The 17,585-nt window shown below is 36.0% G+C and overlaps 1 protein-coding gene across 2 annotated transcripts in view; it reads left to right on the plus strand.

Moving 5' to 3' along the window:
* Positions 1 to 5,157, plus strand: part of LOC129002700 (noggin-like) — a 34,533-nt gene extending 29,376 nt beyond the window's left edge. For both annotated transcript variants that reach the window (XM_054430697.1, XM_054430698.1), the window contains exons 2-4: positions 802 to 1,080; positions 3,636 to 3,952; positions 4,778 to 5,157. In XM_054430697.1, coding sequence (XP_054286672.1) covers positions 802 to 1,080; positions 3,636 to 3,952; positions 4,778 to 4,961 — 780 coding nt within the window. In that variant the 3' untranslated portion in view covers positions 4,962 to 5,157. The remainder of the gene's footprint in view (positions 1 to 801; positions 1,081 to 3,635; positions 3,953 to 4,777) is intronic.
* Positions 5,158 to 17,585: the final 12,428 nt, after the last annotated feature.

Here is a 17,585-nt window from a genome sequence, read left to right on the forward strand (position 1 = left end):
AATAATACCTTCTGAATATTGTGATTCTGCTCATCTTGCTATTCTATTCGACGCCGGTTCTTTCATAGCTTGTTGATCCTGTATGCAGTCAGCCCGGAGGGTCCTGTTTCATCATCTGGCCCAATACTTATTAACAATAACAATATATCGAGATGTAGACCAAGGCCCCACTAGTTTTTTCTAGAGGGGCCTTGTGTAGACGCCACCTAGATGAGCATTTTAACTTATGAGTGAATGATGGGTGTAGAATGGCGTGAGCTAGCTGCCTTTGCATCTTTGTTGCTGAGTAAGACCAGCTGTTTCAAGTGTTAGAACGATGTAGAAAAAGTCCAACACTCAAAAACAGGACAACCGGGTCTAGGTTTGAACCAAGAAAAGCTACAAACCTTTCTCAGGATCGAACCAACAACCCTTTTTTAAACACGACATGCTGCATGGCTTGTAATTTCATTTCTCATGATTTTTTTAATTTCTTGTCGTTCCAGAGATGCAGTTACACCTGAGGCACCTGTTCCTTCTCTGATCGTCTAATTCGATGTTAAATACTACTGTAATCGGTGACTGTAGCATTAATATCATCATATTATTTACTTTCAAGGATCTTGCATGCTAGTAGATTTGTATTATCGCCATGTCGATGAAAAGTGTTAAATAAGTATTATTAGAAGTATAGTACATTTTTTCTTCCTCTGACTCCCTCCTGACAAGTACTAGCAATTGAGGGCATAGGCAAAATTCTGACATGCTGCTCACCTTTCCATTATATTCGTCCCCAATTATTTCATATCTGGTTTTCCACAGATGCAGTTACTTCCGAGGCACATCTTTCTTCCCCTGACCGTCTACTTCGCTGTCCACTGTGTGGCTGAAGACCCTGACCACACCGGCCTGGTCGCGTCCCCTGCTCTTCTCTTGGGTCCTGACATGCCACTGACTCTCCCACTCAAGTTCTGGGCCAACTCCCGCAGGTCGGCGCTCAAGCCTAGACGCCGGGATCTTCATGAGCCCACCCTCCTCACGCTGCTCGGCCAGGACTACGACCCACGGTGGATGCGCACCGCCAGGCATAATGCCAATAGTGTGAGTTTGGTTTGGTAAATTACTACCGTGAAATCTATGTATGGCAAAGGACATTTCAAGACCGTACGTAGTGCAGCATGGCTTTAAGGATGATTATGGTTGTCATTTGCTTTGATCTTTCTGAATGACTTTATAGTATGAATCTGTACAAAAATCAATGGCAAAAATTGTTTACTTACTTACTAGTACTTAAAGATACTGCACTTATTAATTTTTACAATAGTTTTAGCTAAATTACTTTACCCTCATGAAATCCAATATAGCATATCTGATTGGTTGACTTTTACAACAAAGTCGACAAGAAACAATCCTGCATGCAAAGTAAGGTAGGCCTAGCAATGAAAAGTGATGATGACTGTTGAGTTAGTGGGACAATAACTTTGTTACTGACCAAGACCAGTTGGTTCTTTAGTCTCGGTCATTTATGCCTAATGAACGAGGCCATTTGGAACCAGTTTTGAAACAAAAATATACTTCTTAGGTTTTAACAAAATATCTTTAAAAAAACATAATTGGGGTTATCCAAGTGGACTAAAACTGTTAAGTTCACAAAGAAATAACCAAATACTTTGCGTAAAACCAACGATAATGATTCAGTTACTCTATGATAATACATGAGGAATAATTTGAAGCATCAACATCGGAATAAGATTCATATCCAAATAGTTAGAGATTCAACTAGAGACAGCAGTCGGGAGTATGAGACAATTTACAATCCTCTAGATGCGACAGGTTCACGTACCAGTTGCAAGCGATGCATCCTAATGTCTTCACTTCCTGCTATGACTGTGAGATACCGTTCATCACAATTGTAACAAGTCTCACTAAAGGTTTGGTTACGACATTGACACATAGCCTAAAGCCATAGGCATTATTGGTATTTTGCAGGATTTGAACCCGGACCTTCAAGCCTTCAAGAAAGAGGGCTTGAGCTCTAACCACTGTATAAGAATAATGGCATAACAGGGAGAAGCACAGCCTCCAACGATTATTCTTTATTATAAAATATCTTAACACAATGACAAGCAGTATTGCAATCTAAGACGAAAAGTTAGTGTAATTTAAATGCTACATTTTGAGTATAACAACAAAATATTTGGTAATCTTCGTGAAATTGGTTGACAAAATTTGTAGTAGATCTATGATCATAAATACTGCATTTAGAACTGTTATAAAGGTACTTATTCAAATGTACTTTTTTGTTTCCACTGCGATACTATCAAAGTTCAATTGAACCAAATAATGCCCAACTCTTGAGTGAGACGATCCAAAAGCCACATCACTGGCCTTGCACATCATGAAGGGTCTTGCGCCACCGCGCCGCGCGCCGGGCAATTCCACCTCTACTCAATGGATGATTGCCTTTATGCCACAATAAAGCACGACAAGTCCACCTGTGCTACCCACATCCCACGTTGTCCAGTAAGGCAAGACAAGTCCTGGAGTACACTGAGCACTGCAGTGAGCCGCTCCTCCAGTCTTGCTATTGCTCTATTACGACCATTGCCTGTTGTCTCCATCTAACGGATGTCCTGCATCGACGCCTCATCGCGACGTGATCAAACCAAATCTGGCTTTGATGGATTGAGAGCAAATAATTGAGTAAATTGGTGCTTGATGTCTTTGGAGAGAAAAATATTTGATGAGCATTATTAAATGCTTGGGTTCAAAGGTTGGAATATAGTATTATATGACTAACGAAACGAAAGTTCTAAAATGGCAATCATAGTGATCAAAATCTTAAGTTCTCTTCTTGGGTGACTACGAAAACGGCAAAAGCCTAAAAACTATGTACTGATTGTGTATGAATGGACGTAGACGAAATGAATGAAATCGCTTGTTAATTTAAGAGCATGGCCATTTCTTACAAACCTCACAATTTCTTACGATGAAGAAATCTATGTATGTCTGATTTTTTTAAATGTGTTAAACCCATTTTTATGTGGATGGTGATCAAAGTTATTAGTTATCAAACATGTAAAGATGATGTGTCTGTACCTCTTATAAAATCATTTTCCCATTACAATCTTATACATGTCGTATTAGTGGAATGACAAAAGAATGCCTTTTTAAGATTAGGGCTAAGGTAAAATAATTCTACTATGTATCATTCTTAGCTTTACATCTTCCATTTACTCTCAACCTTGAGTTTAAACTACTCCTTCATAATATTTCATAATTTTCTCCCCTTTTATCTTGTTTAATTTCCATCACAATTTTCTTTCCTAATTTCAATCTGCTAATTGCGTTGGGCTTTCCCATTTCGTTGCTATATTTCTTACCATAAAAAGAATTATTTTATTGTTTATTTTTTAGTAAATTCATTCGTTTTTCCTTGTTTTCCTCTATCTTTACTTATACATTTCCATTATTTTGTTCCACTTTCCTTTAACCAAACGAGTTTCCCTTCTATTTCCTCCTTTTCCAATACAGTCTTTTTAATGTTTTTCCTATTCGGTTTTCATTCGGTTGTCTCCTTCTTGTTGTCGTTTCCTTCTTCTTTTCTTCTCTCCATAGCCATCCTCCTCGTCTTCTCACATACTCTCCTGTTGCAGGACTCAGAGGATGAACCAGAGAGAAAGACAGTTCGCGCGCTGCGAGCACTCCTCAACAACTCCACCTCAGGAAAGGCAGATCAGCTGCAACTCCCCGAGGGGCTGCCACCAGAGTACCGAGAGCTGGTCAAGTCATGGCTCGTCCGCAGAGCCACTTGTCCTATCCGCTTCGTTTGGAACGACCTAGGGCCGTACTTCTGGCCGAGGTGGTTGAGAAGAGGGGAGTGTGTTGAGGAGGCGACCTGCAGCTGGCCCCCGGGAATGGGGTGTGTTCCTGGAGGAGCGAGGAACCTGAACGTGCTTAGGTGGCATTGCAGGTACGGGTTGATCATGCAGCACTTTCTCCCTCTATGATAAGTAGTTTAGGCTTAAGAGGGGCAATGCTCAGAGCAGCCATAGAGGGTCGAGAGTTCATTGTAACGTCACGGAGAAGAAGAGACAATGTAAGTTTAATTTGAGGTAACGTTGTTGTTACCCACTACAAGTTTAAGAGAAGAAGGACCACCTCACCTTCAGTGAGGTAGTTTGGCTCTACCTAGCCTGAAACATAGTTAGTACAGTATAACGGTTTCCAATTGGAAGAAGGCAATTTACTCAAACCATAGGTAACCTTAATGTCCTTTGCTGTGTTAGTCACCAACGGGGACACGACTGGTCTCAAAGTCTAGTGTGCAGAGCTTCAGTTTTAGATTCTTTGGTTCTAAATACCGTACCTGACCTCCAATTGGAATTTGTATGTGATAAAGCCGGTGTATATTCATATAGAAAAAAGCAGGATTCGTGAGTTACATGAGGTTTTAACTATCTCTGTATTGGATATCTCAAGATAAAATCATACGATAGTTAGTTACTGAAGATAGATGAAAACATTATATGATCACGTTGCAAATTCAAAATCAAATGTTCATTCATTTGCTAATCTAAGTCTCAGAGGATGATGTTGACTTGGGCTCTTCTATAGTCTGTATGATTGAACCTGTCTCCTGGTCCTTAGTCTATCTGGTACTGGGCTGGACCTTAAACCATTGGCCAGTCCCCAAGTAGACGGGGGCAGGATACAGGTTACACCATACAGAGTATACTCTGTACTTCGTTCTCTTCCTTTGTTCCTCCACTCTAAGTCCAGATTATTTGTTTTACAGGCTCAGAAAGAACATGCACGGAAAGAAGAAGAAGAGTGAGAACAATGTGTGGACAGCAGCGACTACGGAACATCAGAGGTCTCAGGAATCTATGAACAAAAGGAAGAAAAGGAAGAAATATCGTTGTCTTTGGATCAAAGTACCATATCCCGTACCCGAGGACTGTGTATGTGCTTGCTCTTGAACATGATGACGTCACAGCAGGAGTAAAATCTCCCATGATGTCACTACGAGTTGGAGTATGTACTCATTAACGTTTATCTGCCAATTGACTGTGCCAAAAAACGTTGAGACCGGGCTTGTGAATGTCCAAGAATTACAGTTATGTGGTATCGTTTTATTTATACAAACTGTATTTTCGTTGCTTGTTACAGATTATTAATAGGTTATAGCGCAATTTTATCACGTGTTATTTTCTAATATTCAGACAAAACACGCATGCAAAACGTATTCTTAAAATAATTAAGGCGATTGAATCAGATCCTTCATTTTTTTAAACGTTTCAGCTCATATGCATATCTAATACGTACGATTACGATGTCAAATAATTTAGACGTAAAATAACAAAAATATATGGTTACAATAATTTACAAAATATTCATCGGGGATTGTAACATTAGTTTATGAAATGTGCAAAATCCACTATTGAGCTTCACTTGCTAATATTTTACCATATTTTTATGTGAAGAATTCAACAATATGTGTGAGATAAGTTTGTGGCTGCACCAAACATAAAAAAAAATCTATTTCAACATAAATATGCAACGAGCAATAGTTCTACAGTTGAATTTCAACTGTAGAACTATTGCTCGTTGCATATTTATGTAATGTTATTGGCTCTTGGTTACCAGCCAAAACACTATATTTTATTGTTGTTTTATACAACCTTGTAAATTGTATGTATTCTTTGATATAATGATTATTAATTTAACATCGTTTGGTACATCGTTAAAAAGTTAATCTACGAAAAGGAACTTATAATATATAATAGATTAAATTTAATTAACTGAAATCCCTATAAACCACGAACTATTTCCTGACGTGTTGATCCTCAATGTGGTACATCGTTAAAAAGTTAATCTACGAAAAGGAACTTATAATATATAATAGATTAAATTTAATTAACTGAAATCCCTATAAACCACGAACTATTTCCTGACGTGTTGATCCTCAATGTAACTTTACTTTATGAATAAACATTGTTTTAAATTATCATTTATGTCTAAAAACGATGAAAAATAATGAGCTCTTGTAAATACATGTATGGCTTTAGTCTCCACCTGTATATAAGTATTTAGTGATAAGAAGTGTCAAATAAATTGAATCTTCCTAATCAGCTAGTTTTTTTTTTTTTTGTAAATAATTGTTAATTTTAAAATAATTCTTGATTTTGAAAAGCTGGAATAATTCATAAAAATTGCAACGTTTACTATTAAATGGCTTCCAGTTATTTTTGTTTTTGTGTTAATTTGCCATATATCGCCCATATACTCTACTGTTTACAATAAAACACTTATTACGGTAGAATTTAGCCACCATTATTTAAATTCCGTATAAATATTAATTAGTATTATTATAAGATAATGTAGTCTTATATGTTGTAATTATTTCTAATTGTAAAGCTAACAAGTAGTAGATGTTACCCAATGTCTTTCGACCACAGAATCTATGTAATTTTGCTTAATGCATTCAATTTTAATAAAATATAACTTGCTTTTGTTGTGTGTCTTATGATTTCCTTTGCTTTTTTAGGTTTCTTAACTTTAGTAGGTCAGTAAAATGAAAAATATGAAAATGCTTCATGTACTACAGCCAAAAAGTAAACTTAAAAGTATAATGGGTACCGTACCATATTTAGCAAATCGCAAGTTTTCATGAGATGTAGTATTTTGTTCCTAATTAACCTGATTATGAAACGGTGTATACGGTTCCAGTGTTTGACTGATTCTGATTTGAAATCAGAAGCTTAGGATAGGAATATATTTAAGATAAACAGGTTTTTTCAATATACAGGGTGTCCAAAAAAGGTTGGGACGTTACCTCCCCGAGTACCTGGGATATAATGTCATAGTACTGAATTGAATTAATTATATAATAGCATCCGATACTAATTAAATTGTTCTTTGGCCTTTACTACTGAAAGAACGTAATACTAAAAAATTTTGATGGTACAGTATATGATTTTTTGGTCTCAGTCACTATGATTTTCGTCACTACAGCATCTATATTTGTTTCGTATCGGTGATACTTTAATTGGATTAAAACGCTCGCTCTGGTAAACATCTGATTTAGTTCTATGATTTGATCTGATACTTTGTGCAACGATTGGACTTACCTTTTTCTACTTGCGTACCAAGTTTCAAGTCAATAGGAGTTCGAAAGTTACGGATTCATTTTTGAAAATCACATACATACACACAGGCAGAAAACCAGATATCTTAAGCCCATGTTTATGGTGTTTTTGCATTGTTTTGAGCTAAGGAACAAATATACAAATGCAATCCAGAGAGTTCCGGGACACCCTGTATAAAGTTAATTAATAAGGAAGAAGAACTTTTAATGAAACCGTAAACCGGACCTATCAACCGTCTACTTGAATAAAAGGTCTCAATGAGAAACTTCCCGGAAAATTATTAGCTTTCCTATAAACCCCTCTTTTCATTTAAAGGGCACGAACTTTAGCTTAAAGGTTGGATTTGATTACTCATAAAATACTGAATGTGCGTAACTCGTACATTTCTTTTTATTTATAATTGTTTCTTTATTTTTCAGAGTTAACCTTTTGATCCTTACCATATATTTCCAGTATCGTTTTCTTATGATTTGGGACAATATTTAATTTTCTGAAGGCTTATATCTTCCAATATTTTACATATTTGTTCAGTTTTTATATAAAAAAACCACACAGTACCTGATGCTACAGACAAATATTTCGTATAGGCCTACCACGTGAAACAAGAACCACATCGTTTGGAAGGAGCCTACTGATTGATATTAGATAAATCAATTATTCCGTAAGGTATTTTTCTTTGTGTTTTTGGACTAGCAGTTTGAGTTGGACGAGGCAGTGAAAAACCATAATATCTTCTCGACGTTCGCTCCTGTTGTGAAGCATGGGAAACAACTAGTACGAATAAATATAGTAACTGTATTCAACATTATAATCAACAGATAACCTTAAATTCGATAGCTTCAAACAGAATTTTAAGCCCTTGTTTTCGGTTGAAATACACAGCCCAAAATACCAACCCGTCTACCCTCCTCAACCACTGCCCGTGTGTATCACAGGTTTTAACATTATGTATTGCCAATTGAGATAGGGACGCCATCTAGGTGCGCATTCTATCCCAAATATGAGTGTAGAACACAGTGAGATGCCTTGTGTAGCCTTATACTAAGATCGGCTGTTTCATTAGCCAGGATCCATATATTAAAAGCCCAATCCCCTTAACTTACATGATACATGACTTCCCCCACAATCAATATGACAAACATCATCGTTTCCTGCAATCGGTGTACTTCTACATTATAAAAAGAAATACAGTAACGTCTCAAGCCTTTTGGAACAATATGAAAGTTATTCCTCAGTTACCAGCATTAAAAAATCCACGCTCTGTGTAGCAGTGATGTATGTCTCTTTGAGGTTGGCGTGATTGTGCAACTGCTTCAATGATCATGGAAAGCTTGGACCTTTTAGAATTATCAAAAGCTACATAGGCCCCACTTTTCTCAGGATCGAACTGGTGACCTTTTGATTACCAAACTAGATTGAAGGTGACAGGATAGTTGGATTATTAAGTAAATATTATAATATTATTTAGACTAGTTCATCTATGGTTGGATCTTTGTGAGATCAAGCACTGGACTACTTTTTCCTTACCTTGTTTTGTGAGTGTAGGTCTAATCACTGAAATCTGTTTTAAAATAATTTGGGTTTTATAAGATAAGGTAAAACGTAAAAAATATATACAGGGCACTGGTTTGTTCAATGAGTCGTTAGTACCATTAAGAACAGATATGAAACGCCAACATCGTAAAACATCGTTTTGTCCACAACAACACTCTTCATTTGTACAACGTAAATCTTTAATGTTTTTCCGACGAAAACGTCAAAGTCAAAGCTGCAGCCAAAACCAAGGATTCAATAAAATGATTAATCTGTGGTGAAATGCAATCTTTGTAATTCGAATGGTTTCTTAAATCAAACCACTTGATAATTCAAACTCGACATGATTCAAACTTGTTTGGTCGGCTTTCTGATTTAGAATTATCAAGCGTTAACTGTAATATAATTATACAGGGTGCTCAAAAAAGGTGGGGACATAATTTACGTAGTGATTTCTTGGGTAAAAAAAGAGAAAATCAAGAATAACATTTGTTCAAAATCATTCGTTAACCAGATATCTGCCTTTTTGTATTGTTTACATAAACATTTTTATCTTTGAATTTCTTCAACCGATCGTTTTGAAACTTGGTATGTATGACGTTCTAACACATAAAACGATTAGAGAAACTAAAAAGACAAATTTTAATCTCACAGTATACTAGATATTCAAATTACAATCACTTTAGTGCTAGAAAAAATATTTTTTGACACTTTAGTGCTTGAAAAAATATTTTTTGACGGTACTGTAAATAACTCTTCAGCTGCTGTTTGAAATTAACGAAATTAACATTGCTCTTATGGAGGAAAAATCCAAGATGGCCGTTAGCTTCCATGGACTCCCTTGGAAAACAATTCGAAACTACAAATTAATAAATAAATAAAAAAGTCTTTATTACACAATGTTCTTTATACAAAGAACATTTCTAATCCCACAGTATACTAGATATTTAAATTATTATCACTTTGGTGTTTTAAAATTCTTTTTGGACGATAAATAACTCTTCAGAAGCTGTTTGAAACCATCCAAAATGGCCGCTAGCCTCCAATGACAGAAGAGACCCATGTTCATCTTGATTCAACTTCAAATTGAAAAATGGCGGCAATTTTAATTTTTTTAAACTTAAATTATTCAAATATTGCTGATTATATGAAAAAATGTCAAGAACACTTATATATGTCTTAAGTAACATTTTACAGTGTTTAAACGTTAAGGTCTACATTTTAAAAGGTATATTTTAATTTCATATGTACAAAATCCGAGTAAACTGTTGAATGTTACAATGGAGACAAATCTTCTGTCCAAAAGTATAAATTAAACTATACAAGATAAGGCAGTGAAACGGTAAAATGTCAAAGAATCTTAACAAATAAAACCCTATACTAAACATACTTAAACCATTCAAGTTTTAAATAAATTCGTGTGTGGCAAAATTATGTGGATGATTTTAGGTTTGTAGCTGAAGAAAGTTTTAGGTACTCACGCTATGCATTGTTCACTTTGCGTATGCCTCACCATAGGACCGCAGTTTACGACAGAGCTTTTGTTGCAACTGCTTGCCGTCTTTGGAACGACCTCCCTTGAGCTATTAAATCCCTTGATAGTCGTTCCCGGGTTGTGGCAAAACTGAAAAATCTCTATTTTGGTTTGTCCTAGGGGCTTGTGCGCATGTGTGATCGTTGACACGTATGTGTGAATGTGTAAGTATTTGTTAAATTTAAAATTATCTGTATCTGTGATTTCTGTTTTGTTTTATTGTAAACTGATTGTGTAAATATTTGTATAATATTTAAGTATAAGTACAGGTTAAGTGTAAGAAGGGGCCATGTGGCCCTAACTTTGCCTGGGTAAATAAACAAATTTTCATTTCATATACTTTTTATATTAAATCAAAAATTGGAATTCATGTTTTGGAATTTAAAAAAATATGTAAAATGGAAATTTGAAAAAGTAGGAAATCGAAAGATTAGTCAATAAATTACTTCATCCAAAACTCACAGATTAAAATTATCATCTCTTACAAGAATGTACCACTTCACCTTGTACGCACCCTGCTGTATAGGTGCCATGTAACAACCGAATCTAATTTTATCACCTCTATTAGACGAGGCGTAAAGTAGCAACTGGCAAATTCCTTGACGGTTCTTTCAGCTCATTTAATTTGTACAATAAGATTCCAAGAAGCCGACGCACAGGTGGTGAAGGAATGCGGGGGTGTAAATCTGGGGGGGGGGGGTCAGAGGCACCGCCTCATTCACACCTGGGGATCAAACCCCCCACTCCCCCCTGTATCCGAAGAGGTGGCATATTGTCTGGGCTGGTCTTTGACTTTGAGAGGCATGAGTACAAAAACTGTTTGAATAATTGTTCCCAGGAATTTAAGTCAAAACCATTTAGGTTGACGAACTAAACACATACGTGCGAAAAGCCTAATTTGTAACGTGGTGTTTGTTTTTTTTCATTTTCTGCGTCTACTAATACACCACTGGCACTTTTCTATGGGATCATCATTAATGATTTAAGCTCCTCAAATATTTGTGGATATGCCAGCATATCTTGTACATTATGCACGATACGGACGTAGGTTATTGTGATGCACTGCAAAAAAGTATTTAAGTTCTGTTTCGATTTCGGTGTTATTGAAAACAAATCGATTTATATTTATACACTATCACAATCACAATCGATTTATTTATACACGATCTAGGCTCCAGTTATATAAAACTCTTTATTTTTTGACAATGGTGTATAGCCTGTAGAATAGAAGGCTCTAACTCTTTAATCTATTATAATTAGCATTTGTTTTATGGATAAAATGTAAAAGTAAACAAAGTACAAGTCCCCCCTCACCAGCCACTATCCCAGAGTTGTTTTAGACTGGATCGCCGAACTCAAATAAATATGTTCTTTTATGATATTGTAGACCAATTGTTGCTCTGTCGTTTCTAGTTGAACTTTCAGTTAAATTTATTAACAATTCTTGGCAACATTGTAAGGAGAGTGGGGCCTGGGCACTGTCCGGTGGATAGTCTAGTAGTCTAGTGTTTAAGGCAAAGGAGGTCTCGGATCAAATCCCCTTAATCGTCGATGACTTTTAATTGTGTGATAATGCCGTATTGATCCGTAGTAGAAAAAAGGAATGGGGTTTTAAAGGCCTCGCGAATTTCCTCCGTATTAAAAGACTTCTCCATTGAACATACGACATTTATTATGCTATAGCTGACTTCATATTTTATCGTTTCTTGTTGACGTCTAGTCAAAACGTAATGATATAGTTACCGTTAAACCAACAAGAGTAACATACATACCTTTCATTCAAAAACGCTTCTCAACATAACTAACAATGAAAACAAATAACATACCTAATCCTCAGATCCCCTAACAACGTCTCTTTGCCTCACACCTTCTGTTTCCCAGAGCAAAATAGCCCCAGAACTAATCCTTTGTCGGTTCGAGGAACCTTTACAAAACGCGGTCCGGAAGCGAGAAAAACGGGTGATTTGGTGATTTGTCGGGGCGCTTGTGAGAAGGCGGCGCTCTGTTTATTTTACATTAGCGATTCACGCGGTTCCATTGACTACCGAGGTGTGTGGCGCTCAGGACTCGGAGGTCCTGAACATCCTGTCTTTTGTATCCTGATCCTCCGTGCCGGCCGACCGGCCGCACAGATTAAGGCGCCATTTTGAAACCAAATCCTCGCTTTGTGACAGACCTTCTCTATTTTTCTTTGACTCCTTTTATTCGTATCAGACTCAGGAATGTGGAGGTGTGCTTTCGCGTCGCTTTATCATGTTAAACGGCGGGTCGTGTAAACACCGCGAGTTCCAGGCTCACCTTTCGATAAGTGAAGATTCGAATGTTCTAGAACTGATACCTCCAAACCGTCTCATGGCCATAACTAGGAAAATGGAAGTGTTCCATGTTCACTTTTCGCTAGGTGAAGAGGCGAATCTTCCTAGGAATGATATCTCCAAAACGTCTCATGGTCATAATTAGGAATGGAAGTGTTCCAGGCCCAATTTTTGCTAGGTGAAGATTCGTATGTTCTAGGACTGATTTTAAGTGTTCCAGGCTCAATTTTCGATAAGTGAAGGTTCGAATGTTCCTAGGACTGCTACCTCCAAACTGTCTCTTGGTCATAATTAGGAATGGAAGTGTTCCAGGTTCACTTTTCGCTAGGTGAAGATTGGAATGTTCTAGGACTGTTACCTCCAAACCGTCTCATGGTCATAACTAGGAATGGAAGTGTTCCAGGTTCACTCTTCGCTAGGTGAAGATTCGAATGTTCTAGGACTAATACCTCAAAAACGTCTCATGGCCATAACTAGGAATGGAGGCGTTCTAAGTTCACTTTTCACTAGGTAAAGAGGCGAATCTTCCAAGGACTGATACCTTAAAGACTTATCATGGAATGGAGGCGTTCTAAGTTCACTTTTCGCTTGGTGAAGAGGTGAATCTTCCAAGGACTGATAATTCCAAAACGTGGACTGTCAAAAAACTGGTATAAAGTGCTGCTCACTCTCTGAAATTTGCCCCTCAAAACTCAATTCATACAACCACTAAATCCGCCAATACAAGAAAACTGAAACACCTACACAACTCTTCATAGCAACTATTAAGCCTTTCGCTACTAAAACTTTTTCAACCCGTTCCCTCCAAAACCACCCCCTCCCGCCACATTCCGCCGGCTTGTGGGTGAGTCACCCCTGGTATGTGGGGAATGTGATTCAGACGGTGTGACGGCGAGATTCGTCGCATCGTTACCGAGATGGATGTCGGATATAAGCCTGGACGCGGCCAACCTAACAAGTGTTGAGGGAAAAAACCTGTAGGCTACCGGGAATGTGGGAGGGCATGTGTGTGTTAAATTAAATAACTCGGGATAAATTCTTTAAATTGTTGACGAAATTTCTGTCTATTTTTTCTGAAACAATGTAAACGATCCTTCTAACTGTTAATTTCTGTTTTACAATAGTTTTATTTAAGTTGATTCTATAAGTTGATTCTACTTTTCTCAATATGTGCGAGCGTGTGTCAAATATAAAAAAACTTTAGACTAACGTTTTTAAATTTTATTTAGATTTTTTGTGTCTGTGTTTTTTGAACGTAAATGATCAGAGTTATACCATAGATAAAACTAGTCTATGGTTATACTTTTTGTAATCTTAACATATTTTGACGTCACTAGATTTATTCTATATTTTTCAAGTTGGGTAAGGTTAGCATAGCTTTCATAACATGTAATATATGCACGATATTCTGAACTATTTCGACACTATAACACCACTATGTTTGACTATATTACAGTACATTATAGAATTTAATTCAACAAGTTTCAACGTAATGGAAAACCAAGTTTTTAAGCAAAACTTGATGAAATATAATAAATAACGTTCAATGTATGATTTTGAAAACAAAGACAACACATATTGGTTTATAGTACAGTGATAGGTCTCGAAATCATATAGACTAATTTCGTCTTGGAATTAAAAAAACACCTTTCCAGGAATTGGTCCAGGTATAACGAACACTACGTTACCATTACCAATTTAATTTCTTCTTCCTCAATCTTGTTTTACATTCCTACACATTTTTTTATTAACATAATCTGAATGATATAGGTTACACAACACAACTATATAATTGCACACAATTTTAATTCGGCCCTAAACAAATCTAAAGAAAATTATTAACAGTGAAATGTAATAAATTTAATCAAATTAAATTGCAATTTTAATGTTGTGTTTTCTAATTTTCAAAAAGTTTGACATTGCAAAGCGCCTTCAATTTTGACGGGACAGGAGAATACTGTTTGCAGCACACAGAGGTATGCCTTGGAGCAGTTGGGAATGCTACAGGCAGCTTCTACTAAAAAGACAACATTTGTACAGTACAATAAAACCATTGACTTTATATCTCTATACAAAACTCACGAAATTAATAAGCTATACGCCAAGAGTTTGTTGTATCATTGACTTTTGATATAATTTTGAAGGTTTACTTTTATGTTATTGTAACATATGAAGCTCGTTTTGGCGTTTGTTAGATGGTCGGTCTTGTTGAATCTGTATCGCACTTTTAAGGGCGAATCTCACTGTGTGCTGTTTACCAATAACCTTAAACACCTTAATCACCCCAACAAAAAGAATCAGCTGCAAAATGTTTAATTTAAATAGGACAAAAATGATTTAGATCAAATCTAAAAGATTGTGCTGAAAGTACATTATTTCTTATACTTTTCGATAAGCTATCAAAAATAAAATGATGTTGGTGGGTAAATAATGTGTGGTAACAATTTATGTTAAATAAAACACGCTATAGTTGCAGTTAGTCATCCTTTCACTTAGGTTTGGTAAAGAATTCATTGTTTACTACAGAAATAAATAATTGATACAGATAGTTATTTTATTTAATTCTGCTACGTTAATTTTTATTCTAAAACCCGCAACATTTTTAAGATAGGAATGGGGGTTAACCACTCTCCTTAGTCAAAGGTTGTACCAAGCACTGTTTTAAAATATCTCGGTTTTAGTAAATTTTCGGTCGTAGTAATTTTATAAAACAGTAAAATAACCAATTAGAGTCGGGACTCGGGACCACGTAAGTTTGGAGTTGGTGGCAGCCAATCACAAGACAAGGCTAGTGCAACGTGGCCACATCGCACTAATAAAATATACTAAGCAATATTTTCAAATCAGCTGGTATTATTAGATTTGGCAACCCCGCACGGTTCTCATTGGTTCATTCAAACCCATATGGTAAATAGGCTCCTCCCTCAACTGCAAACTTATGCGGTCCCGACTCTAATTAATAATCTCATGTATTATTTTGTAAAATGGCGATTGCCGTCGAAAAAAAAGAATAGGCACAAATAGACTTGAGTGTTGCCGGACTTGTCCAATATTAACAGTTTTGGCTCGTCAATATGTTTTTTAATTGTAAGATTATTAAATGATAAACTAAAGGACAGTAAAATAAGTATATCTAATTTATAGTTTTACAAAAAAACGATGTAAGAATCTTCCAATCTTTGCCTCACAGCCTAAATCGATGTAGGTAGGGGTGAAATTATATTTTGTCAAATCTAAAGTAAGCATATTTTTTTACTAACCATTCTAATAAAATTTGTGCTTTGCAGTACTATAATTGTTGAAATAAGAAATTCAACAGGATAAAGAACCTGCACTTGATCATGTATGTCATAGGTGAAGTTTTGCTATTTTAGGTTTTGGTTCAATTTGGTAAACGTCGAGGTTGGTAAGTTTCTATACTGACATTGAAAATCTATGTCCTTTTTTTATGAAAGTCAATGAAAATATTTACAACAGATATCTAATGATGCCCTGGTTAAATGGGTAAAATGCACTACTCTTTTAGATAGGGATTTAATTCTGTTAAATTTACAGTCTAAACTTGCTGCACATTAAGTTATTTTAAACTATGCAAACGAATTTCTGTGAAGGTTAGAGCAAGATAAACGTCCGATCTCGGTTCGGTCTACTGTTAGTTTTTGGGTCCCCAGAAGCTATAGACACTGTTGTTGTATGATAATAAAAAGTAAAATCAATGATTTTACTTTAGTTTAGCTATTGTCGATTGGCCTGGAGATTGATTGTTGAAACGCACCCCAAATGTTGGCCAATAGTTTTACCATCACCGTCAAGTAAACAAACGAAAACCACAGTTAGACAATCCACCTTGGCCGTATTTATTAATTCTATCTAATAGTAGACATCTGACCGCCATTATTAATTCATGTATGAGTATAATGTAGCAGATTTAAAAATGTTGTTGCAAAGTTTGAACTATTTCTACCAAAAAAAAGGAAGTAGAATGGCACCATTCTACCCCTGGTGACGTTAATGACGATTTGTCTCTTTTGATTGATATAATTATTTTCATACCAATTGATAACTATAATTTAAATAATGTATAGGGGGTGGGTCGTTCAAATAATGAGGATGGAAATTAGCATGTGTAGGCGAACGTTGAGTGTGACCATTCATATGTGGAGTGACCATTCAATATGAACGGACTCGGTAATATCCAAAGTAAGTCTAAAATTCAAGTTTTGGTTAAAGATTGATATTTTTTTAAGTATTGTACAAACATTTGGAATGGGGTCCTTGTAGTTAAACCCCTATTTTGGATCATATTTTGGAAACTTTAGTTCGGAATGAAACGAGTGTAACGTTCTGTGAAAAAAGATTTTATGACTCGATGAAGAACATGTTCCAAAAAAATGTTCAAGTTTTTGACACCTTAAAATAATTTTATTTAAATTTTTAAATTTTAATATTTTTGTAATTTTTAAATATTACAATTTTGATCGATTAAATTGTGATTTTGCACAATTTAATTATGTTGACTCTTATTATATCCCAATCTTGTGATTTTCCAGTGAAAATTGGCTTCTCGGTCAGAAGTATGTGAGGGATTTGTCTATAGCGATGGTTGCTGGTTGCGCCGATGACGCTACAGTGTCGTTGTGGTTGTAAAGATAAGCTGAGTCGGCGCCGGTGACGAACAGCTGCTTATCAATATTTCCCTCCATTCTGTCATCAGCAGGTGTCATAGTGTTATATCCTGATCTATTTTAATTTTGTAAGATTTTGTCCCCCATTCTCGCTCAAGCTCAGAAACGTTTTACAAATTTCTTCAGGCAAAGCCTTGAGTATCGCGACAAACCGCCTCTTCGATATAAGTATACTATATATAACTGGAGAAAATCTATAAATCCACCGAAATAGGTTTTAACCTAAGGTGGTTATTGTTTCTTGTGTTAGCTGTATCTTTGTGTTTGTACATTGTATAAACAAAAACAATTAAGATTTCTAAAAAAATATGGGGAGTGAACCCCCATCCTACCATTATACTAGATAACCCCCTTTATTTTATATTACTAGATTTACCAAGTGGCATTT

Source organism: Macrosteles quadrilineatus, unplaced genomic scaffold (assembly GCF_028750875.1).
Source record: "Macrosteles quadrilineatus isolate MER2022 unplaced genomic scaffold, UCM_ALF_1.0 Scaffold_9__3_contigs__length_116548681, whole genome shotgun sequence".
NCBI classification, from domain to species: Eukaryota; Metazoa; Arthropoda; class Insecta; order Hemiptera; family Cicadellidae; genus Macrosteles; species Macrosteles quadrilineatus.